The sequence below is a fragment of the Sus scrofa genome, chromosome 15, assembly GCF_054392235.1.
Source record: "Sus scrofa isolate SSC_HxYL_T2T_F1_AM1 chromosome 15, Sscrofa_HxYL_maternal_Yorkshire_Landrace_v2.0, whole genome shotgun sequence".
NCBI lineage: Eukaryota > Metazoa > Chordata > Mammalia > Artiodactyla > Suidae > Sus > Sus scrofa.
Window position 1 is genome coordinate 98,367,899 of NC_139397.1, and position 25,792 is coordinate 98,393,690.

The 25,792-nt window shown below is 40.2% G+C and overlaps 1 protein-coding gene across 26 annotated transcripts in view; it reads left to right on the forward strand.

Moving 5' to 3' along the window:
- OSBPL6 (oxysterol binding protein like 6) overlaps positions 1-25,792 on the forward strand; it is a 229,857-nt gene that overhangs the window by 145,041 nt on the left and 59,024 nt on the right. For 21 of the 26 annotated variants that reach the window (XM_021075884.2, XM_003483690.5, XM_084999932.1 and 18 more), the window contains exons 3-5: positions 14,057-14,149; positions 21,840-21,962; positions 24,882-24,935. In XM_021075884.2, coding sequence (XP_020931543.2) covers positions 14,057-14,149; positions 21,840-21,962; positions 24,882-24,935 — 270 coding nt within the window. The remainder of the gene's footprint in view (positions 1-14,056; positions 14,150-21,839; positions 21,963-24,881; positions 24,936-25,792) is intronic. The other 5 variants (XM_084999938.1, XM_084999945.1, XM_084999931.1 and 2 more) reach the window with 1 other exon arrangement.

Here is a 25,792-nt window from a genome sequence, read left to right on the forward strand (position 1 = left end):
CCCGCCGCATATACACAAACAGACTTGGAGTATGTCTCTTCCAAGTAAACCTCTGAAGTATCTTCTTCAACTAGCTTCGTTAAATGGAATAACCAAATTACTTCTCTGAAATATAGTATCTCTATTTTCTGAATATGATATCTATTTCCATCTTTTGGTGGTGAAACGTAAAGCATTCCCTGAACAAAAATAGTCTCATTTCTGGAGAGAAAATTTAAGCATTCTAGGTTTAATACCTAACCTCCAATTTAAATCATCTTCAGTCTTAGCACTGAGGAAAAATATAACTTGAAATCTGCCAGGATCTAAAGAGAAGAATTGTAGAATTCGGTGGATCCAGGGCTTTGCAGATGACCCTGGAACTCTTGGTTCAGAGAGAAATTCTACCCTACCATGGAAATCTGCAGTGTCCTCCCTAGAGTGATGCTGGTAAAGAAAGCCCTTGGTGCTGGGTGCTAAGTGTGTTTAAATTCCTGATTTGATTCCAACTTAGCCTTTTGGGGACTCCACTCATCCCAAGGAACCGAACTAACTAACTGTTAGGACTTAGGACCCATGTCGATGGGAAAATATCTGCTTGCAGAAACTCACGCTATGGCCAACCTTTGTGATTTAGATGCATTTTGTAAACCGGATGTTCTGAAAAGTCTAAATATTAGGCAAAGTACATGAATAATAGAGCCACACCAGCAACAGCTGATATTTCATGAGTTCTCACTGTGGGAGGGTGAACTGTTATCACCTTTTTCAGAGAACTAAACTCTGGCAGAAAGTGGTAAAGAATCTTGTCCACAGCCAGTCAGCAGGTAAGACAGGGTTTGCTCCCTGGAAGCCTGATCTTAGAGCCCCTATTCCTGACCACTCCACTCTGCTCCGTTATGTGTCTTAAGGTGGTATGTCCAGGGGAAGGACGTTCTATACTTGTCCAAGTGAACTTTGTAAGGCAGCATTTGTCAGTTTTTTTTTCCTTCACATGACAGCACCTGCTGCATATGGAAGTTCCCATGGTTGGGGTCAAACTGGAGCTGCAGCTGAGGCCTGCACTACAGCCACGGCAAAGCTGGATCCAAGCCACATCTGTGACCTCTGCTGCAGCTTGTGGCAACATCAGATCCTTAACCCACTGAGCGAGGCCAGGGATCAAACCCACATCCTCAGGGCCACTATGTCGGGTTCTTAACCCAATGAGCCATCAGAGGAACTCCCATCAATTATTTTGGAGTTGTTATTCCCTCCTTATTTTTCCTCTCAGCAGTAATAGTGATTTTTTACATCCTCATTGAAACAATAGCCCAGAAGCTACATAGACAAAAAGGTTAATAATTATCATGAATTATTGGCATCGAAAGTGAATCTGTTGTTCTTTGTGCTTTCCTGAATTTTAAATTGTCTATACTTTCACTACACATATTGCTTTTAGAATGAGAAGTTCTGAGCATTTATTTATTTACTGAAAACTGCAGTTAGCCTTTTCCGTGAAACCAAATGAGCAGCCCCACAGATTTCTTGCTGTCCCCACCATTTGGAGATCACTGTCCCTGCTGCTTGCTGTTTACAGTGTGTGTTCAGGCCGTGTCAAATGTGCTGAAATTGAGACCACTCGAAGGAAATTTGCCACCTGGCACTCAGATGCTCATTACCCACAAGTGATTTAGAACTCAGCATCATCCGAGAATAATCTGTTCACTGCCTGCCCTGGTACGTGTGCCAGCGCACTTTGGTTCTCTCTGACTGCCTTAGTTTCTCACTGAAGAAGTCATCTCCTATTACCTTGAGCTGACTGGTTTGGGATAGCATGTTTATAGCAAGTCCATTTCTCAGAGCCAAGAAGAACACTGTCTGTTGGGTTCTTAGGCGTAACATCAAACAGAGATCCACAGTCTAATCAATTAGGAACCCCAGAGGGTCTCATTCATGGGTCATTGACGAGACCTGGGAATCTGTTGATTATAAGAACTTCCCCAGGAGACTCTTAATTCACCCAGGTTTGGATATCATCGCTCTTACCAAATACATTTTCCAGTGTTTCATTAGAACTATAAAAACAGCATCACGAGACTTCCTGGTGCACTAGTGGTTAAAGATCCGGCATTGTCACTGCTATGGCTCTGGTCACTGCTGTGGCTCGGGTTCAGTCCCTGGCCCCGGAAATTTTGCACAGCCAAAGAAACAAAAATTATCCCAAAGGACCGTAAATCTACAGAACTGCTTTATTTGATTTTCAACTTAGATAAACAGAAAATTTTACTATCCTTCTGCCTAGCATCCACGAAAACTCTCCTAGGCTGTAATTAAAATACTGTCACAAAAGTAAAAGAAAGCCCCATGCATGTTGTATACTTTAAAGTGCTGGTCTTCTTGACCTCAAATCCTAATTAAGAGCAGATTCTGTAATAATGGTAATAGCCAGTTTGGGTGAGGTCACATATACTACTGCTAGTCATGCTAATTAATTTTGCTTCTCTGGAGGGAAATTTTGCAATATAGAAAGTCTTTTTTTTTTCTTTTCTAGGGCTGCACCTGTGACATATGCAAGTCCCAGGCTAGGGGTTTAATTGGAGCTGTAGCCATCGGCCTACACCAGAGCCACAGCAACACAGGATCCGAGTCGCATCTGCAACCTACACCACAGCTCACAGCAACGCCGGATCCTTAACCCACTGAGCAAGGCCAGGGATCAAACCTGCAACCTCATGGTTCCTAGTCGGCTTCGTTAACCACTGCGCCACGACGGGAACTCCTATATAAAGTCTTTTTAAAAATCATACTATAGCACCTGGTAACTCAGCTTCTAAGAAATGTATTCTAAGGGAACAACCAAAGATACATGTAAAGATTTTTTGTGCAAAGATATTTATCAAAGTATGTTTACAGCATTAAAAAATTAGAAATAACAATGTTCAACAAGGAGTTAATAATTTATCTCATAGCTAGACAGTGGAATATTGCATAGCTGTTTAAAAATGTTTAAAGCTATGGGGAAATTATACATTGTTAATGGATAAAAACCTAGCTATTAAATTGAAAATATAGTGTAATTCCAAGTTTGTTCTTAAGAATTGAGTATATATATACATTTTTAAAAATTGAAGGCAGGAGTTGCAGATGTAGCACAGTGCATTAAGGATCCAGCATTGTTTCTCTGGGGTAGCACAGGTTTGATCCCCAGTCTGGTGGAGTGGGTTAAGGATTTGACATTGCCCTAGCTGTAGTGTAAGTAGCAGCTGTGGCTCAGATTCAATCCCTGGCTTAGGAACTTCCCTATGCTGCAAGTGTGGCTGATAAAGGGGAAAAAAAAAAAAGCTGTAAGTAAATGTACCAAGATATTGAAAGAGTATATTGCTGGTTTTGGTGGTTTTAATTCTTTTTTATCTTTTCTTTCTCCTCCCCTCAGATTTCTGCAGTGGATGTGTATTGCTTCTGTAGTCAAAAGTGTATATATATTTTTGGAGTTCCTCTTGTGGCTCAGTGGGTTAAGAATCTCATATGGTGTCTGCAAGGATGCAGGTTCGGTCCCTGGCCTTGCTTGGTGGGTTATGGATCCGGTGTTGATCCAGCATTGCTGCAGGCTCTAGTATAAGTCGCATAATGGTTTTTAAAACCATATTTTTTCTTCTCCAGTCGAGCCTGTGGCACATGGAAATTCCCAGGCCAGGGACTGAATCCGAGCTTCAGCCAGGACCTATGCCACAGCTTCGGCAACACCAGGTCCTTAACCCACTGCACAGGGCCAGAGATTTACCATACACAGCCTCAAAAATACCACCAGATCTTTAACCCGCTTTGCCACAGCAGGAACTCCCTTAAAACCATTTTTGAGGTGCTAAGGCAAAACCTGGGCTACCCTTTGCCCTCTTAACTCTCTATATTTAACTCATAGTAATTTAAGGATGTTTTCCAGAGAGTGGGAACTTAGACACGATGTATATTATAACGAATTCTTTATTCATTCTTTTATTCAGCAAATAACTATGAGTACGTGTAGGTAATCAGATTTATCTGCTCCGAGTTTACAGGGGTAATCAAAACAAACCAACTCTGCCTCAAATATACATACACAAATGTTAAAAAATATATATATATATGTATATATCTGACTTTTTTTTGCTTATGTTGTTAGCAAAATCATGTGAGTGATTATCATACTGAAAACCTTTTTCTGGGTCATTGTATTAGCCTTGTAGAAAATTATGAGTTAGCTTGACATTAATGTTCTTTCCAGTCAGACTCTTCTCCTGCCTTTTCTATTAACTCTCCATCTTCCAGAGCCTTTGCTTTTGAAGTGACTTAGTATTTGTCCCTTTTATTTGCCATTCATTTATAATTGCTATAATGAAGTATGCTCATAGTTGCTGGAGTTTTCAGTAGTTTTGTTGCATGTTTGTGAGTGCTGAGAATACAGGTAAGAAGCAAGTCCACAGGTAAGTTCTGGTTCTAGCGTTACTGAAAGGCAACCATGGGAATTAAAAAACTGTTTATTCATATGCCTTTTTCCACTTCATAGTCAAGATCGTTGAACTACTCTTGGCTATAAGTGGACCACTTGACAGATCCTGATTGTATATCTTACAATGCAGGGTTTCCAACAACAGACTAGTTCAATGTGGGGCCACAGCTGTTTGTTCTTAATGACTTTCGTGTTTCTGTGCAGGAAGAGTCAAGAATGTGATGGCTGCTGATTCTCCCTTCAGGGTTTCCCAGGTGTGCTGTGTGGAATTTTCCCAGCCATGATTTCTAAAATTTTCTATTTTCATTCCTTTTAGTGGTGTTTATATGGAGATTTATTATTAATGCAATTCTGCCATCTTGCAGTGAGAGTGAAGTAATTGTTAACTATAGAGAAAGTAGTAGAATTACTGCTTCCTCAGTCATGGCCTTCTGGTTTTGATGATTTTAATATTTATGCTCTTCCAAAAATAATAAAAATGATTCCTTGAAGGACATTTTTAAGAAGGCAGCAGGCACGTCTGTGTGCCTCTTCTGCCATAGGCATTCAGAAGGATGCAGAATGTCCATTGCTATCTGCTTATGTTGCTTTGCCACTGGCAAGTATCTAGAGCATCTGTCTCCACTCACTTTCTCAGCTTTCTCAGTAAGTTCCGATGCTCTGCTCATGAGGTGGTACTGACTACAATTACTAGGTTTCCCGGGTAACATGTGCATCTACTTTGCCATGGCAAGTAGAGACTCCTGGCTTCCAAAAGGGAACCCAGGAGTCATACACCTGCAGGGTGTTTGGGCACATCTTTCTGTGGCAGAAAGAATGCACAGGATTCCTAATCATTTGTTCTTATAGCATTTATAACTGAGCTGTTAGCTACCATTTATTGAGCACCTTCTGTATGCCAGCTGCTAGGCAGCACTGTCCATACACTCGGTGTCACCTCTTTGACCTGCAGTGTCTTCTAAAGTACACATGAACATCCCCAATTTACAGATGGAAAACGGAGGCTGAGAGAGGTTCATGATTTACCGAAGGCATATGGTAAACAGCAGCAATGACGTTTGGTGTGCTTGTCTGTGTCACTGCAAAACTCCTGTTCTCTCTGCATCACACTGCGTTCCTGCAGTAGACACTAGCTGGCCTTCTCTTGGTGCTTGAAACTCAGTAACAAACCTTAAGGTTGTACCATGTTTAAGAGGGCTGTAATCATTTTTTGTTTTGCTCATTTCTGCCCATCTCTTTCCATGGAAGGTTGTGATAGAGAATGACTTTTGATGTGTTTATTCAGTTAGTCTTGAGGGAAAACACTACTTGAAATTGCTGTAAATTTTTGTCATTTAACATCAGCTTTAACTTCAGTAGAGGGCAGTATTTAAAAACTTGGAGTCCAGAGAAGAATCTTGATGTTCATTCTAACTCCAGTGATTACTGACTCTGTCATTAATTTAACCTCACTGTGCCTCTCTCTGTCAGCCATAAAATAAATTTAACAGTCATTATTTAAAGGCTTTTTATGAAGATGGAATGCAATAATCCATGTAAAGCATTGAGACAGGGATATAAAAGCACTAACTATTAACGGTCACCACTGTCATCATCATCAACACTACAAAGGTTCCTATATCACTGAAATAGTGTTGGCTATATCAAAATTAGATGAAACTAGATGACAGATAAGCCTAGCAGCCAAAAGCTTGAATAAGAAAGTATTTAAAAGTTTATTTATCCTTTTGGATATTTTTCTTTGAAAATATTTTGTATAATCCATGAATATAAAAATAGCTTAGATAAGATAATCAGATGATGAAAAGTTTCAGTGAAGTTAACATTCAGGGAGCAATGGTCCAATTCTCTTTATTAGCATCCTACATTTGTATGAAAAGTGAGTCTATACAGAAATTTGTAGCCACAGCCTAAAATATTGCCAGTAGGTCTTTTGTGTCTCTAAAATGAAATTAAAATAAATGACAGGCCCTCCAAACCAAGAGACCCATTCAGCAGATCTGTGGACTCTCATTTTAAGAGTCAAGTTTCTCTCTGCGGGAGTTGCAACTAAATCGTTCCGCTATTATTAAATGTCTCATTGTCTGTCTGTTTACCCACCTCTTTGATACCGTATAACCAGACTGTAGTCATGTTGGCAGATTTCTGCTTGCTGCCCAGGAGGTATTGAGATCAGTGAATTCTAACCAGAGAACAAACTTTTACCAAACTAAAGAGCTGCAGTGAAATGTGTGCTAGATTCCTGGTTTTAAGCTAAACATGTATCAGTTCTCTCTGAGCAGGAGGAACAAAGGACAGGTGAGTACTTTTGCCTTCTTTGTGTGTTTTAAGTTCCTTAAAAAACTGACCTGGAATGAACCCAGGTTCATCAGTTGTCACAAATATACCACGCAGGTGGTGGGTATTGATAATGGCAGAGCGCTATGCATGTGTGGGGGCAAGGGTTTGTGGGGAATCTCTGTACCTTCCTTTCAGTTTAAAACAAAAATTATTGGAGTATAGTTGACTTACAATGTTGTATTAGTTTCAGTTGTTAGCAAAGTGAATCAGTTATCCATTCTTTTTTCCCATGTAGATTCTTAAAAACTATTGAGTAGATTTCCCTGTGCCATACGGAAGGTTTTTGACAATCACATACTTTCCACAGTGGTGTGTACCTGCTATTTCCATCCCCCAATTCCTCCCTCCCTGCCCCCTCTCAGTTTTGTAGTGGAGTTAAAACTGCTCTAGGTGGGGAGGGATAAATCCGGAATTTGGGATTAACATATACATACTACTGCATATAAAATAGATAATCAACAAGGACTTTCTGTATAGCCCAGGAAACTTTCCTCAATATTCTGTCATAAGCTACGTGGGAAAAGAATCTGAAAAAGAATGAATATAGGTATATGTATAACTGAATCACTTTGCTATACACCTGAAACTAGCACAACATCATAAATCAGCTATATGCCAATGTAAAATAAAAATTAAATTTTAAAAAGTTAAAAAAAAAAACTACTCTAGAGTAAAAAAAAAAAAAAAGAGAGAGACTTGAACAAAAAACACTGACCTGGAAATTAAGTCGTAGTTTTAGTATTTGAAAGGAAACTTGATTTTAAAAGAATAATTAACAGGTTTATGTAACCCCCTATTTAACCTGCTTATATAATATGTGAAACACCTTGAAGGTATGTGGCATGTGTTTCCAAGTCACTGTGAAAGCGTATGAAAATAAGCAGCTTGTTAAGAAAAGTCCAAAGAGGCATAGCCCAAGTTATGATCTTAAAGGAAACGTTATGAAAAGGTTTAATTTTTGTTACTGAAGATGTTGTCAGATTACATTTTTTGTGTTCTGCATGGACCAGTCATAGCTTTAAATCTAATAAACAAGAACTCTATGATTAATTCACCAGATGTTTCCATTTTTTAAGTGAAGTCCTTATTTTAAAATATTTTCAAAAGGTCTGCCCTGTTGGAGCTGTGATTTTTATAATTCCAAGATGAAGCTAGATGGCGGTTTTATCCCTGATTGCTGAGGGACTGTTCTCTACAAATTAGTCAGAGAGCCCTGAAAAAATCCAGAAGTTTTTGAGTGGCTATGGTATGCAAGGTCTTGTGCTCGGGTATAGGGGGTGGATACCAAGGTGAAGATGAGCTGGTCCCTACTTTCAAGGAGACCCCAAGTGAACTAGAGTCCAAGACTGAGTATAACAATTTTGAAAATTGTTGTCTTCATATCTGCCAGTGTTAAAAACATAGCATTCAAGCACTTACGTATTTCATTAAAAGTAATGAGTGATTGTATGATTACATAACTTGAGGTATATGCATTTTGAGTTCCATTTGTGGCTCAGTGGGTTAAGAACCTGACTAGTATCCATGAGGATGCAGGTTCAATCCCTGGTCTCGCTCAGTGGGTTAAGTATCCCACCTTGCCACAAGCTGTGGTGTATGTCGCAGACGCGGCTTGGATCTGGCATTGCTGTGGCTGTGGCGTAGCCTAGCAGCTGAAGCCGATTTGACTGACCCCTAGCCTGAGAACTTCCACATGCCTCAGGTGTGGCCATAAGAAAATAAATAAAACTAAAAACTAAAAACAAACCAAAAAAAACCTTGCTCTAAGTTTCCCATCTAGCATACCCTTTACATACATTTAATTTTAGGTCTTATACTTATGGAGTTAAGGCTTACAATTTTATTATTAAAATAGATGGCACTTAATATTGTATTTAATATGTTCCAAATACTGTTTTAAAGTTACATACATATGCACATTAGCTCACAAAACATGACCTTTAAAAAATATGCACTTTTTTTTCCTCTGGGAACTTGGGAACTTCCGTACGGTACAGGTGCAACCCTAAAAAGCAATAAATAAATAAATAATGAAAACCATGAGTTTGAAGCCAATTCTTAAGGTGGTGGATTAATTTTTTATTGAATATATGACAGGTTCTAAGAATACACAAATATATAATATACTGCACAAGTTTGTATAAGAGATTTCGGCTTCTTCATTATCATTATGAAAGTTAAATAGCTTATTTTATGAAGCTAGTTACATTTATAATAATAGGTATCAGCTGGTATTTGAAGTTGTAGGCTTTACTTTTTCAGTAAAACATATACATATACTTATGGTAGTAAAAATATTCATTTACTTACTGTTTCTTAGTAAACATTCTTATGATTCTCTGTGCCTTGGCAAATCAACACAATTTGGGGCTTGGATTGTTCACTCAGCTCAAATGTGTAACTATATTGTGCTGTGTTTGAATACTTTCTTACTTTTCTTCCCTAGTGTAAACTTTTGTAAAATCAGATGGAGAAAAAACTAATACTGTATTCTTTGTGAAACTACTGCAGTAGGTATTTTACAGATTCTGTTTTGTTTTGTTTGGTTGCTGACTCTTCTGACCCACAAAGTCCTAGTGACATTTTGAGTATTCTCAGGTGCTCTAAAGACAAAACTCATTTTATCACACTTTAAATATCCTAACTTGATTTCTGTGTCTGTGGCTTGATTAGGAGATTAGGTGATTTAATTTCTTTCACTTGGCTAAGTTCCTCAGCTAATCCTTTATTTCTTGCCTACATAGTTGCTAAGGTCAGGCTTCTTTCCAAGTTTTGCATTTCTTACCATGTTTATTTGTTGAGGAGAAGCGGGGAGCGAAAGCAATGCATGTGCGTTTTGTTGCTCAGCAACCTGCAAGTATGAAGATAGAAGAGGGTCCTTAAAGAGAGACTGGGGCCAAAGATAGTTTCCTGGAAAAATTAAAGTAAGTAAAAGCCATTGCCACGTGGAACACAGTGCATGAGTTTATAAAAATTTAGCCTCATTTGGCTTTTAAAGATGAGAGCTCTTTTTAGGAAATAATCATCACAGGAGCAGTTTCCTTATCTGTGTGGTTCTCTGTCACCCTGTAACCTGTGCCTGGCAGAGTGTAGGTGCCCAGTAATGATTTGTTGATTAATTGAACCAAAGGATGAATGAATGAATGAATGACACATTTCACAGACATTTCTGGTCTTCTGCTTTATTACATTTGCTTTACTGATCTTTGGGGTTGACATCCTATTAAGAATGAGGGAAGAACTGGTACTAAAATAAGTAGTTTCTAAATGACTAATTCTTGATTTTTTTTTAAATGATATATTAGAAACTCTTTTCTTCCAATACAAAATTATCTCGAATTGTGAAGTTATCTATTTGTTGTGAGCAGGGTGAGAGTATTTTCTATCTCTGTATTACGGTGACACCTAGCTATCTTTTTTTTTTTTTTTGTCATTTCTTGGGCTGCTCCTGCGGCTAGGGGTCGAATCGGAGCTGTAGCCGCCAGCCTACACCAGGGCCACAGCAACGCAGGATCCGAGCCGCGTCTGCAACCTACACCACAGCTCACGGCAACGCCGGATCGTTAACCCACTGAGCAAGGGCAGGGACCGAACCCTCAACCTCACGGTTCCTAGTCGGATTCGTTAACCACTGCGCCACGACGGGAACTCCCACCTATCTATCTTTATTGCTCATAGTTCTTTTTTAGAAAAATCAACTCATGCATTTAAAAATACTTCTATGGCTTTTTTATATTAATAGAACTTATAGTTAGGGAATTTTTGCTCAGATGTATTTGATGACTATTTGAAACAGGTTTATTTCCCCCCTATAGGTTTCTGTAGTATGTCAGGATAGTTTGGGTTATTAATGAGTAGATTTATATACTTTAGCTTAAGGTGCATTAAGTGGTTGTAAAGAAATTCCAAAATGCGTTAACTTTTCAAAAATGCTTTTCCTCAAAAGAAGTGTTATGAGAAAGGAAACAACGTATATATAAGTCGGAATTCTGTTTTAATAATAGGCACAAAATTTTTAATAGTCGTTCTTTTAGAACAGCAGTTCTCAAACTTTGCGGCCTCAGGAACCATTTTCTGAAAAACTCCACTATACGTTAGTGAGAGAAAGAGTGAAAAAGACAGTTAACATCTTGGCATACTATAAAAGCAGTTTTCACCTTGCCCTGGGGACCTTCAGGGTTCAGGGACCACCTTTTGAGAACCACTGCTGCAGAAGCTGGCGGGGGGTGAGTAGCAATGGGGTGGGAACTTTAACTTATTTTTTTTATATAGTTCTGTGTTGTATTTGAATTTTTATAATTAGCATATATTACTCTTGTCGTTTTAAACCACACACACACACACAAAGAAATTGAAAAGATTGGGGGTAGGGAGCGATGATTATGTCCCAGAAGAAGGTAATACAATTTTTGCTTCAACAATTCTGATTTTAGTACCCAATTTTATGATCTCAGAATAAATCTAAATTTCACATTTAACTGATGTGTTTTAAGTAGGATTCTATCCAGAGTATCAACATGAACAAGTAAATAGTGCAAGTCCCAGGTCTTTTATTGCCATTTTGTCTGGTAAAGATCTGAACTCCCATGGCCTGTTTTTCTCTCCATAGTAAGCCTTTGCCTCTGATTCTCCCACAAAAGGCAATGGCACAGATATGGCTGCTCAGCCCCAATTATCATTTTCCCTGCTAATTCAACTGAATCTGGGAATAGAAAGAACAGAGTCTCATTTAATGCTAAAATTGTCCATGGATACTGTGGCTGTCAGATTAGGAATTCTTGCTAATCCCTGCCCAATTTTACATTTTGCCACAAAATATCTATTCTTATTTTTTCTGTTTCCTCACAAATTGGAGAAATAGGAGCAATTCATAAGCCTTTTACTTCTGTTATTCTCTAATAAATGATTTTAAAGCATTCAGATAGGGTTTTTAAAATTTACTATCAGACTTTTTGTTTTCAAGGTAGTAGAAATAACCAAAAGCTTGGAAATATAAAGAAGTGAAAATAATTTGGCTCTGGTCAAAGTGTAATTTTCTTTATGAAGAAGCAAACACTAATCAGATAGTTTTCCAATGAGATGTTTAAAACAGAGACCTTAATAAGTTAAATAAAATCCAACCTGTCTATTGAAACAATAAAATAAGTGGAGTAAAAATGTTCCAATACATTTTCAGCCTATATCTAAATGTTAACTCCATTGATGAGAGTTCCCTTCCTAGCTAAGTGGTTAACAAACTGGAATAGGATCCATGAGGATACGGATTCAATCCCTGGCCTCACTCAGTAGGTTAAGGATCCGGCGTTGCCATGAGCTGTGGTATAGGTCGAAGATGCAGCTCAGATCCCAAGTTGCTGTGGCTGTGGCGGAGGCCAGCAGCTGCAGCTCCTATTGGATCCCTAGCCTGGGAACCTCCTTATATTACTTGTATTTTTCCCCAAATATACAAGTAATATCTTTTTATTACACTGAAGAACTAGAAAAAATAAAAAAATTAAATCACCTATAATCCCACCACCTCTATATAGCTACTATTAACATTCTGAAATATATTTTGATTATATGTTTAACATCATCAGATTCTACACACTTCATGTAGCCTGATTTTTTTAGTTAACAGAACATCATGGGTATTTTTTTCCATATCAACAGCCAGAAACCTATGTTGTTGTTTTGTTTTGTTTTGTTTCCATGTTGTCATTTTGAATCACTGCATGGTATTTCCTTATAAGTCTGTATTATTCTCATATATTAGATTTTTTTTTTTTTGTCTTTTTTTTAGGGCCACACCCATGGCATTTGGAAATTTTTAGGCTAGGGGTCCAATCGGAGCTGTAGCTGCCGGCCTAAGCCAGAGCCATAGATAGCAACGAGGGATCCAAGCCACCTACACTACAGCTCACAGCAATGCCAGATCCTTAACCCACTGAGCGAGACCAGGGATCAAACCCTAGTCCTCATGGATGCTAGTCAGGTTGGTTAACCACTGAGCTACGACTGGAACTAAAAATCTCCTATTCTTTTTTTTTTTTTTTTTTTTTTTTGTCTTTTTGCCATTTCTTGGGCCGCTCCCGCGGCATATGGAGGTTCCTAGACTAGGGGTTGAATTGGAGCTGTAGCTGCCAGCCTACACCAGAGCCACAGCAACGCAGGATCCGAGCCTTGTCTGCAACCTACACCACAGCTCATGGCAATGCCAGATCATTAACACACTGAGCAAGGGCAGGGATCGAACCCGCAACCTCATGGTTCCTAGTCGGATTCGTTAACCACTGTGCCACGACAGGAACTCCAGATATTTTTTACTATAATAAAATAATACTTTAGTAAACATACTATTCCTATATCTTTGCATACCAATCTCTTTATTACCTTAGAGCAAAAACTTATCTATGAGATTGCTGGGTTAATGAGGCATGTACTTTTTTTTCAAAAGACTTTTTAATAAAAGTGTAAAATTCCTCTATAGAAAGACTGTAGGCAGTTTATATTCCCTTTTCCCAACCCCAATCCATTCTTGAATGTAATGGGTTTTTTAAAAAATCATTATTATTTTGGTTTTTATTTCTTTGAATACCCCTGTGGTTGAGGTTGAACATCTTTTCAAATGCTCTGCATGAGTTACCTTTGCCTATTTTCCTGCCAAAGTATCATCTCGCTGATCAATAAATGCGCCTTTATAGTCTTTGTAAAAGACATCTACTGCTTGATATATTTAATTTGATGAGTTTTCTTCTTTGTACATTTAAGAATTGTCAGTTATTATAATTACAATAAGTATAATACAATATGATGTAATTATCTTATAAGGGTTATAAGACCCTCTAGAGACTATTGTGTTAAGGTTTGGGGCTTTTTTGATACAGACCTTTCTCTTTGTCTCCTGCCTTTGGAGAGAGGAGCAAATATTTCTACATAAAGCCAATTGTCTAAGTAGCAGGTATACCACCATTCTCATAAAGTTATAAAAATGTTAAGACATATTTGTGGTTTGTTTTTTTTTTTTTTTAATTCATATGCTCTCTGACCCGTTCTCTAAGACTAACACCAGCACTGCAGCAGAAGTTTGGCAGCAAATCCATAGGGGAGAAAACAAAATCCTGTGCTGACATTTTTCTTACCGTTGCTGCTGCCTTTGGTCTCCTCAGGAACTTATTGTATTTAATACAGCTCACTGTTCTTCCTGTGATCCGTGTGATCTCACCCCCATGTCCATCCCCATGAAAAATGAGTTGTCTAACCCTAGGCTGTATTTCTGTTTATTTTCAGAGCATCCACATACTGGAGAGGACTTCTTCCTCTAGCACCGAACCCTCTATAAGTCGGCAACTGCTGGAACCAGAGCCGGTCCCTCTGTCCAAGGTCAGTGGCTGAAGGCGGTGCTCTCTCAGGTGGCAGGATGCCTGCCTGGGGCTAGTTGAATTAGAACTCTTACACCTGACTCCCCTAAGGTAGCTGTGACGCCCACTGTAGAGCTGCTCTTCAACTTCTTTGTGTGTTTTTTTTTTTTTTAATCTTATTTAGGGCCACACCCATGGCATATGGAAATTCCCAGCCCAGGGATCAAATCAGAGCTGCAGCCACCAGCCTACACCACAGCTCACGGCAACGCCAGATCCTTAACACACTGATTGGGGCCAGGGATCCTCATGGATACTAGTCGGGTTCTTAACCCACTGAGCCATGATGGGAACTCCTATTCTTTCTGCCCCCAGGATGTAGGGTTTCTTTGACCTACATCCTGCATAATGAGGGAAAAGATGAAAGTGTATTTGCTGGGATTTGTAGGGTTACATAAAAATGTCCAGAATTCTCTTTGTGTTAAGGGAAAAGGGCAAGAGAAACTATTGTCATTCCATGTTGGAGAGGTGAGCTAATATTTCTATATCAGGCTAATAGAAGAAAAAAAAAATCACTGGGTCCAGCAATAACAACAACAACAGATATAGTTATTGCCCACACACTGTGTACCAGGGGCTATACTCAGTGCTTAAATGTGTGATCCCATTTAATATAATCTTTATGAGCGGCTCCATGCAGTGTAAGTATGTACTACATTCTACAGATATGGAAGCTGAGAATAACTTGCCCAGGGTCAAAAACTGCAGAGCAAGGATTCAGACTTAGATTTGTTTAAAGCTCTGTCCCACCTGCAGGGCATAACAGACCCTAATCAGAGGGGCTGTTGTGCATTCAGCGTTCTGGCCCCTTCTTACATCTGGGCTTCCCAGCAATGAGTTCTGAGAGAAACACTGCAGCTTATGCTGAAGACCTTCTCTGCTCCATGGAAGCAGTGTTCCCTCCCCACAGCCTTCTCTTCCTTGGACTAGGGGAACATTTAAATTCACTAATGTCTAAAATGCAAAAAACAGAAGTTCCCATTGTGGCTCCATGGTAATGAACTGAACCAGTATCCAGGAGGACACAGGTTCGATCCCTGGCCCTTCTTGGTGGGTTAAGGATCTAGTGTTGCCATGAGCTGTATTGTAGGTGGCAGATGCAGCTCAGATCTGGCATTGTAGGCCGGTGGCTATAGCTCTGATTAGACCACTAGCCTGGGAACTTCCATATGCTGCAGGTGCAGCCCTTAAAAAAAAAAAAGAAGAAGAAAATTCCAGGAGGTATGCCATCTTGTTCATTGCCATCCCTTGCTTGATTCCTTGAGATTTTCCAGTGGAATGGTTTCCCTATTGAGAAGCTCAGAAAATAGAATTCATGGGGATTTCGAATCCAAAACAGCACTTTATTTTCCAGAAAGGTTAACTTGCAGGTTGTATAACTGATCCATCCACGTTGCTTTTCCTAAGCAGAATCCTTTATGAAACAAACATTCTACTCCACTAGCATTGCAGAACGTAGACACTTGTACCTCTTTCTACTTGGAAGGCAGGACAATCTCTAAAGTTGATCCTATCAGACAGGAGTAGACTGCTAAACTAAAAAAGGGGGGAAGTTATTACACTATAAAAATCACTTAGAAATGAAAAATGATCTTATTTCTATTCGAAGGGCAAACAAAGTATGTCTACTTGGTAAATACAACTAGTATTCTCTTTTAAACCTCAGTTCTCTCATATATGCAGCTAAAGGACAGAGAGATCAACAAAGGGGTGACAGACAAGGCAGTGAACATTGATTGAGCACCCACTTTGAACCAAGCAACGGGATTAGTACTTATATTCTCTCACTCACTCAGCCCCCAGTTTGATGCAGTGAGTTCTGATATTATCCTCATTTGATTGGGAAGGAAGCCGAGTCTTGGAGTATAAGTGAGTTGTCCAGAGTCAGGTAGCTGGGGAGCATGTGTAGAGAGCACTGGGAAACAGAGACCATTGTAGTGGAGGCACAGAGAGAGGAAAGCTTGGAGAATGATACACAGAAATGGAAAGGAGAGCTGCTGCCATTAAAACAAGGACAGAGCAACATGCACGCAAGACTTGCTCTGGCCCCTTCTGGCCCCCCAGCTGCATCTCCAGCCTCTTTGGCACATCACTTCCTACTCCAGCGACATCCACCTGCAGGCAGGTCCCTCCACTGACCGGGCTCTCTCTCTCCTCTGCTGTTGGGCATCTGCTTCTTCCACCAGGCCTGCATGGAAGGCTCTCCTACTCCCCTCCCCTTCCTTCATTTGGCTAAAACTCCAGCTTCTTTTAAGTTACGCTCATAGGAACCCTTTTGTAAATGCCTCTCGTGCACTTGTTGTCTCCCTATCCAGACCATCCTCAGCCCCAGGCTGTCTTGTGTAGCCTGTCTCTGTGCTTATCACAGTAATTTCTTTATTTCACATTTTTCCTTTATGTCAGGTTGCCTTGGACAACCTGAGGCTGGGCTTGAATGTCTGTGATTTGTTGAGGGAGAACCCTCAGGAGGAAAGGGGTGAGCGCAGAGGTTAGGACAGGTACTGGTGCTAAGCAAGAGGCTTTCACCTGGAATCCACCCTCAGCCTGATTTCATAGTGAGCTCTGGAGCATGAATTATATCACAGAGTTGGTCTCACCCTGAGGCAAGGAGGACTTCAGTTACTTGTGTCTTTCAGTCTTTGAGAGCCATGGGGGGCGGAAATGCTACAGCTTAGCTTCCCAGTGCAAAGACTCCACCTTGGCCAAACAGCAATGCCTGGTGGGAGGAAGGAGCTGTTAGCCTTAGCAGTTCAGAGTGCTCACAGCAGCTGGGACATGGGTCCACTAGCCTGATACAGGAATCTGATAGGGCACCAACAACATCCCCTCTTCCACGCATTTGCCTGCTTGGATCTTGCTGTGAACCTAATACTCTCGTTATGTTTTTGCATTAATAGATAACACATCTTCTGAGACCCCATGAAACCAGAGAGCCCCATCTAGTCCAGACACCATAGCAACAATATTATTTGAAGTACACACAGTCCTTTCTCAGGATCTGTTCAAATTTGTTGGTGCTTTCACTTCCTAAAGCAGTTCACTTAACCCCACACTCCCACACCCCCCCCACACTCAGAGAATATACCCTTGAGAAAGGAAATGTCTTTTTTTTTTGCAAATGAACAGACTAAGGGCTGTTAACAAGTTATCAAGTTAACTTTCTCTTTTTAGGTATTGTTATTAGCCCAAAGGTATTTTCAAAACTTCTCTAATAGCAAAAGTGTTTGTATATCTGATTCAGGTACTGATTGATTACATTAGGGCTTTTGGCTCTGTTTCTATTCTAACTACACCTTTGAAAGTTGGTAACTTTTAAGCAGAAAATGAATAGCAATAGAAATTATGAACAATATGACTCAACTTTCGGAAAGGAATTTTAGCTTTCTCAAGAAAGACCTGGTCTACTAAGCAGAAAGATGGATTGTACCAGGTACTGAAATGGTATGTTTCATTTCTGACACACCTTATCTGTAACATGATCATCAGTATTTATAATTGAAATAGAGTTGTTTTCTCTGGCTTTATCCTTTGCTTTTTTTTGTTTGTTAGACAGTTTATTTAACTGTAAGAACTATATTGGGATTTGCCCAAGTTCTTTTGCTGGGTTTGATAATGCTGTGTCAGAGCATGTAGAGTTATTTGTTCAGGGTGCTGCATTTATGTTTAAAATATACATTTTAAACTTTTTCCTTTTTCTGTCTTATCTATCCACCCCCCCCCTTGCCTCCTCTGTAGCTAAACTTTCAAACAAGAAAAAAAAATGTCTGTGATGGAAATCAGTAGCCATAGTTCCACAGGGACAAGCTATTATTACATTCTGAGTTCAATTAGAAAAAAATTCAAAAAGCATTTGTACTTATTATTAAATGTTTCCATTTTTACCAGTAATCCAGAGTATTCATCTCACACACACACACCCCCACACACCCACACACTGAAAAAAAAAATGAACTCTAGCCTTCAGATGAGGTAAGATCTAGCGAAAAATAAAAAATGCTATTCTTGGAGTTCTCGTAGTGGCTCCACGGTAGCAAACCCAACTAGTATCCATGAGGATGCAGGTTTGATCCCTGACCTTGCTCAGTGGGTTGAGGGTCAGGTGTTGCTGTGGCTCTGGTATAGACAGTCAGCTACAACTCTGATTTGACCCCTAGCCTGGGAACTTCCATATGTTGTGGGTGTGGCCCTAAAAAGACAAAAAAAAAAAGAAAGAAATGCTATTCTTCTAGAGATGGTATCCATGGATGGGGCTACTAAAAATAGAAATGTCATTCAATACAGCTGATAGTCTAAGAACAGAGAGAGCGCTAATGAATATATGTACAATATTAGAGAGTTATTCTTTTAATTTTTTGATTATACCAAGACTTTATAAAGGAAATCAGTAGAAATGCATCACTTATGGAATAAAAATTCATCATTTTCATCTATTCTGTTGGTAAGAGTAAAAAGCCAAAGATACTGGACTTTTTATGAGAACCTATTTTCTTCCATTATTCTGACATTATTATTATTATTATTATTATTATTATTATTATTATTATTATTATTGTCTTTTTGCCATTTCTAGGGCCGCTCCCACGGCATATGGAGGTTCCTAGGCTAGGGATCTAATTGGAGCTGTAGCTGCCGGCCTACGCCAGAGCCACAGCCATGTGGGATCTGAGCCATGTCTGCGACCTACACCACAGCTGACGGCAATGCCGGATCCTTAACCCACTGAGCAAGGCCAGGGATCGAACCCGCAACCTCATGGTTCCTAGTCGGATTTGTTAACCACTGCGCCACAACGGGAGCTCCTATTCTAACATTATTGATAAACAATGCTCACCTGTGGAATTTCAGCTGAACATGAAAAAATTAAAATGCTTTGCTTTGTGGCAGTCCCATCATGGCACAATGGAAACAAATCTAACTGGTATCCATGAGGACACAGGTTTGAACCCTGGCCTTGCTTAGTAGGTTAAGGATCTGGCATTGCCATGATTTGTGGTGTAGGTCGCAGATGCGGCTCAGATCTGGCATTGCTATGGCTGTGGCACAGGCCAGCGGCTACAGTCCTGACTCAACCCCTAGCCTGGGAACCTCCATATGCCAGAGGTGCAGCCCTAAAAAGACCAAAAAAAAAAAAAAATGCTCTGCTTTGTATTCCTGATGATAATGGCTTTTATTGTCCAAAAAACATGACATAAAGCCTGAAATTGTCTCATCAGAAATACATTTTTTAATCACTGTATCTAATTAAGAGTTCTGACCAGATCAACCACAGTTTCTGACAGTATTCAAGTAGCAAATTACTTTGGGGATTGTTTTCTTATGTTAGGAGAACTTTACAGATATTTTAAAGGGTTCTTAATGTTGCCAAATGAACACTAGTAAATGCATTTCCATGAGGGAAGTGGCTCATTCACTAGGTACCCCTCAGAGATGACCAAAAAGATGGAGATATGGCACTGGTCTCAGATTCATTTTCAGGGGTGGTGGTGGTGGTTGGACTGGCCTTGGGTAGAGTAGAAGCATGATTCTGGCTTTAGAGGGCTCTTCAGAAGCTGGGAGTGTCTCCTAGGCTGCATGATGTTCGCATGAAGCGATGTTCCGCCACATCTCCGGGAAACAATTTTCTATGACAGTCCCACTCCATCAACAGATACTTGGACTTAAACATAGATTCGACTTGGCTATAGCGCCAGCAGCTTCTGAGATGAAAGGAGAAGACAGGGAGAAGAGGCATGGATGGTAAACACACAGCCTCTCCCCTCCTGTCCTCATGGCCGATGTCAGTAACTGAACATGGCCCCTTTGCCCCAGGTCCTGTCAGAGCCACACTGTCCTGTAGCAGGTTCTGGGCAGCCACCACCAGACATGTGGGCCAGCAAGTTCACCTGCCCTGAGATAGAACCCATCACCATTCCCGTGAAAACCTTTGTGCCGTGGCCTAAGCATGATTTTCGGCAGAACCTATCTTCTCAGCAGGCAGCTCATACAGCATTTTGGGATGCGTTCTGCAAAGGGGCCCAACCTGATCTGGAAGCGCATCCAGCTTTCTAGAGTGGAGGTTATGCTGAGAGAATCTGTTCCCCTGCGCCGTGGACAGGACTGTAGCAGTTGTGCATGGCATGTGACCGTGTTGCTCCTGCCTTTACTTCTGCGTAATTGTGCCCTGTGGCTGAGATCTAGACTATGAGTGTTTGCCAGGTCATTGGTTACTTTAGAGCTGTAGGGGCCCTCAGAAATCACCTGGGCCAGTGATTTTAAAACTCAGGATATTGATGAGGAGCAGATACCTAACATAGAAGGAGGCCCAGCTGGCAAAGTGGAGACAGGCAGCTGTCCCTCAGGGCAGGACCAACATTGCCAGATCTTCGGCTTTCACAAAACCATAGAAATTTGGATTTTTAAAATCTGAAATCTTATAATTTTTTCTTTCTGGCTGCACCCATGGCATACAAAAGATCCTGGGCCAGGGATCAAACCCAAACCACAGCAGTAACCGGAGCCATGGCAGTGACAACACTGGATCCCTAACCTGCTAGACCACCAGGGAGCTCCCTGAAATCTCTGATTTTTAAATGTTGACAATTTATTTTTAGAACTTTTTTTTTAACAGTGTAGATGAACAAACATATCCTATGAAAGAGGAAACCATGATTTAGCCTGTTTTTAACAGAGGAGAATCATAGTGAGGACTCCAGAATCCTAGATGTCTGGCCATGCAGTCTGGTGCACTTGCCACAGGCTCCCAAGAGTGTGTGTGTCTCAGGATGTATGTCTTTGAAGGCATGGACTTCTTGGTGTGTGTTTGGCATGGCAAATGGGGCTTTTTACACACGCTCAAATGCATGCAGCCTCATGTAGAGGAAACAGATGCCCACCCACTGTTCTGCTCTTCAGCTTAACAGGTTACAAGCCGCATAGGCTGTTGCAGCCTTTTCATTACTACACAGAAAGCCAGACCCACACACTAATGCAATGTGTTTCATCAAAACCATCTCATTTAAAAACTTTAATGTGTCACTGTAAACCAGCTATGATGGAAGATATAAAAATCAGTTTAAAAAATCATTTCCAAATAAATAAATAAATAGTAAAAACTTCATTGTGCCTCTGTGCCCAAAGATGAACTGTCTGGAAAAATGCCTTTGTGTGTGTGTGTGTGTGTGTGTGTGTGTGTGTGTCTTTTTAGGACTACACCAGCAGCATATGGAAGTCCCCAGTCTAGAGGTTGAATCAGCCACAGCTGCTGCCTATGCCATATCTGAACCTCATCTAAAACCTACACCACAGCTCACAGCAGCACCAGATCCTTAACCCACTGAGCAAGGCCGGGATCAAATCCATGTCCTTATGGATACTAGTTGGGTTCACTACCCCGAGCCATGATAGGAGCTCCTGAAAAAAAAATGCATTTTAAACCTTCTGAATACAGGCAATCAAAATCCCATTCTAGCCCAGACTCCAGCTCCATCCATCTCATCTCTGATGGACCATATACCCCCAGGTAGACCAGGAAACTCATCTTCTCTTCAGTTCTAAGTGCATAGCTGTGTCTAACGTCCAGAATATTGTTCATATTTGTGGTGGATATGAATCCGCTTTAAGCGTATCATCAAACACTGAGAAATGTGTGGTTTGTTTTTCTTCTTTTCTCACAGGAAACTGACAGCTGGGAAATTATAGAAGGGCTGAAAATAGGCCAAACCAATGTCCAGAGACCAGACAAACATGAAGGTTTTATGCTGAAGAAGAGAAAATGGCCTTTAAAAGGCTGGCACAAGGTAACAGTTTTGTCATGTTCATCTTCAGATTGTCTTTATAAATAAAGAGGCTCTTAGTTGGTGTCATTAGGTGGGAAACCAAGAATGGTTATACTTAGGAAGCTAATTTTCAAGGCCTTATTTTAACCATACAGGCAGCAACCTATCATACCTATTGAAGTCTGAGATTTGTAATATCTGAATGCAGGGAAAGAATATTCTACAAGGTGTTTAAGATCAGTGGACATGTTGTTGTCCACTCTGCTTTTTTCTCTTAAGTTAGTATAAATAATGTTCTTATTAAATATGCTTCTAAGTATGTTTTTAAATGCATGCATGTATTCCATTGGATGGATTTATACTATATATCCCCACTTTTTTTTCTTTTTTGGCTGCAGCCATGGCATATGGAAGTTCCTGGGCCAGGGATCGAATCTGAGCTACAACTGTGACCCACATCACAGTTGCTGCAACGCCAGACCCTTAACCCACTGCGCTGGGCTGGGGATCAAACCCGTGCTGCTGCCGAGACAATGCCAGATCCCTAACCTGCTATGCCACAACAGGAACTCCCTATCCCAACATTATTGAACCAATTCCCTATTGCTGGATATGCAGAATATGTCTAATTTTTTACTGGATGATGTTGTAGTGAATATTCTCATACACTACACGAATTTCCATTTAAGTTCTTGGGATAAATGCCTAGAATTATTGTCACCAGTGCAAACTAAAGATAGAAAATCACTGATCTTGGAAGTTTGTTTATTGCCCTTTAACATTTGTGGTTTATTTCTCTCTACTCCATATCCTTTTTCCATCTTCAGTTTTAATTATGGAGAAAATATTTTGCACTATATTGTTGCAGTTACAGACTTAGCAGGACTTCTGTGATGCTAAAGAGAAGAAAGTCATCTTCCATTTTCAACAGAAAGCCCTTTAATAGACCACCTGCATCTTCTCCGAAGTCCCTGGAAGGACACTTGATTACTTGCCACACTTGCTGATAGATTTCATCTCAGGGCATGTGGATTTCTGAGCGCAAATGGCTGGGTAGTCGCTGCCCACTGGCCCAAGCAGGGAGGTTATGGATTATAACATCCTTGAGGAAATACATTTTTTGCAGTTTAAGGGAAGGACTTAAAAATTAACAGATGGGAGACAGTGCCCCCATCCCCTCTCTCTGAGGATGGAATAAAAACATGTCAAGAGTCTTCTTCCCTCTCACTTGTCAGAAACCTTGGCAATCTCCCTTGAACCCAGAATATTATACCAGTGCCAGGAGTCTCTCGGCATCCTTGTTCTTTCTTGGATTTTGGCCACTTGCCATACTCTTTCCCAGAATCACCTCTGCCTTTCATTCTGACCTTACCACTTTGCAATTCCTCCAAGTGGCCTTGCTCATCTCTCTCTCCATGACTATCCTATAGGTTATCTCCACTAAAATTCTTGGATAGGTAGAAGTGGAAAAATAGAAAAAAAAAATCAAAGAAATACATTTCATCTGAATTGGTAACTTTTGTTTTGGGTCCAAGTTTTAGTAAAATTGGCTGTGGTTCAGTAGCAACTCTTTCTGGACCATGCCTGAGAACATTTGGCTACATAAATTGTAGGGGAGTCCCCCTTGCATTGCCTTTTCTCCTGGTCTCTAATTACGTCAGATATGTGTTCAAGCATCAGCCCATTTGATTATCCAAATCAAAGACAAAGGAGTGTTTTTCAGCTATAGAGATGCTTTCTTCCTCCGTGGCCCCCACCAGAATCTGTAACAAATGGGTTCCTATCGCCTTCTCTGAGTTCTGTGCAGGTATCCCCAGGCCTTCCTGCCCGCCACCTCAGCAGCTAAGAGTTCCTGAGTCACCCAAAAATTTCGCCACAAAGTAATTTTCCAGCCATAGAAAGACTCTCCATATCTGCAGAGACTAGAGGAGGGCACTGGACCCATTGTTTGATGGGGTCCTGGGAGCTGTGTGTTCTCCTGTCAATTGTCCATGGACAGGAAATCAACAGCAGAGAGTTTCTGAGGCTTGTGGAACAAAAATGGCTAGACTCATTTGGACTGGACCAGGAATGCCTTGGAGGAGACAAAAATTGCCCCAAATATAGATATCTTTTACCCCCTTAGTATAGTTCAGAACTAATTTTTAATCTCTTTTACTAATAGTGAAATACAAGCATTTTGCTAAGTGGAGATGCAAGCATATTGATAAGGCTTTTTTTAACTTTCCAGATAATTCATTATTCATAGCTCCAGTCCACTGGCTTCTGTAACAGGCATGGGCATTTTCAGGAATTACCCATGGTAGTCAAGGAAGTGCAGGAGTTTATCTCCAAGGTGAAAAATTCCCTGTAGACAAGTTCTCACAGAAGCACTGTGACCTAACTCAGTTTACTCTCATTTCTCACTTTCAAAAAAACCCTAATGTAGTTCATTCAGAAAGTCTTAGTTGCAGGCCCTGGATTCCCCCCCCCCGTTGCCACCAATATTAGGAAAAACTGGTGATGGATAACCAACAGGGATCTACTGTATAGCACAGGGAACTCTACTCAATATTCTATAATAACCCACATGGGAAAAGAACCTGAAAAAGAATGAATATATATGTATAATGGAATCACTTTGCTGTACACCTGAAACTAACACAACATTGTAAAGCAACTATACACCAATAAAGTAAATTTTAAAAAAGAAAAATTGGTGAAAAGATTCTGTCCCCATTGGATTATGTGGAAAAGAACTCTATAAATTGTATGGAACTCGAACTCAAATTACCTTACCATTTAATGTAATGGACTGTGGCCAGGTGTGCTGAATGCAAATACATGAAAATGATTAAACGTACTGATTACTAAATGCCATTCAGTGTTAGACCCACACTTGTGAATGCATGATGTAATTCAAAATACTGACAGTAACCGGGGGTTATTTGGTTCTTGCAGCGTTTTTTTGTCCTGGATAATGGAATGTTAAAGTATTCAAAGGCACCACTTGATGTAAGTAGCACACAGGACACGTTTCAAAGATTGCTTTAGAATTCAGCTCCAAGTGAGTCACCAGCACAGTGTAAGCCTTGTACCATAGTTACCAGCTCTGTGCTTTTCTGTACCTGTAAGATTTAACAAGCTACCAAACTTCCACGTTGCAGGGAAGGTATGCTTTATGCCTATGCTCAAGCTAGCATAAAATCTCAAACAGTTGCATGATAATTTAACTATGTGATGTACATTGTTTAAAACAGAAGCTTAAACCTGAAAGTGACATGCTAATAAAAATCACCCTTTCTGTCTTGGAGAAAAAACCTAAATAGACTTTTTTTTCCTGCATCTCTCAGTAAACTGTGCTTTACATGCTTTTTTTGAAATTTAAAGCAACACTTGTTCTCATCGATGTCCTTTTAAATCCTGTCTTACAAATTTCATTTCTATTCATTCTTTTATCTTGGGAATCCCAACTCTAAAATTATTCCAGATTAGTATTCTTTAATATAAAAGGTCATTGTTTGCATGCAAAACTAGAAAATGCTCTCCTTCTTATCATTGTGGTGTAGGAGAAATAACGGAGAGCTCAGACTTTAGTTCTGTCCACAGCTCTTTCACTGAGTCAACTGTGTGTCCTTGATCAGATGAGGCAGCCAGAAAGAAGAGCTGGCCGCCCTGTACTCTTGGTCCCAGCTGTCCACTTCTGCCCCAGCAGCTGTCAGCTAGCTGATTACTTGGGGATGTTCTGGGTCACAGGTCAGAGACTGACCATAGTTATTTTAGGAACCAGTAAAGATATCTTTGGGGGGATATAAACTGTGCGATCTAGAATTATGAAGAATTAACATTACAGACATGCCAAAAACAAGAAT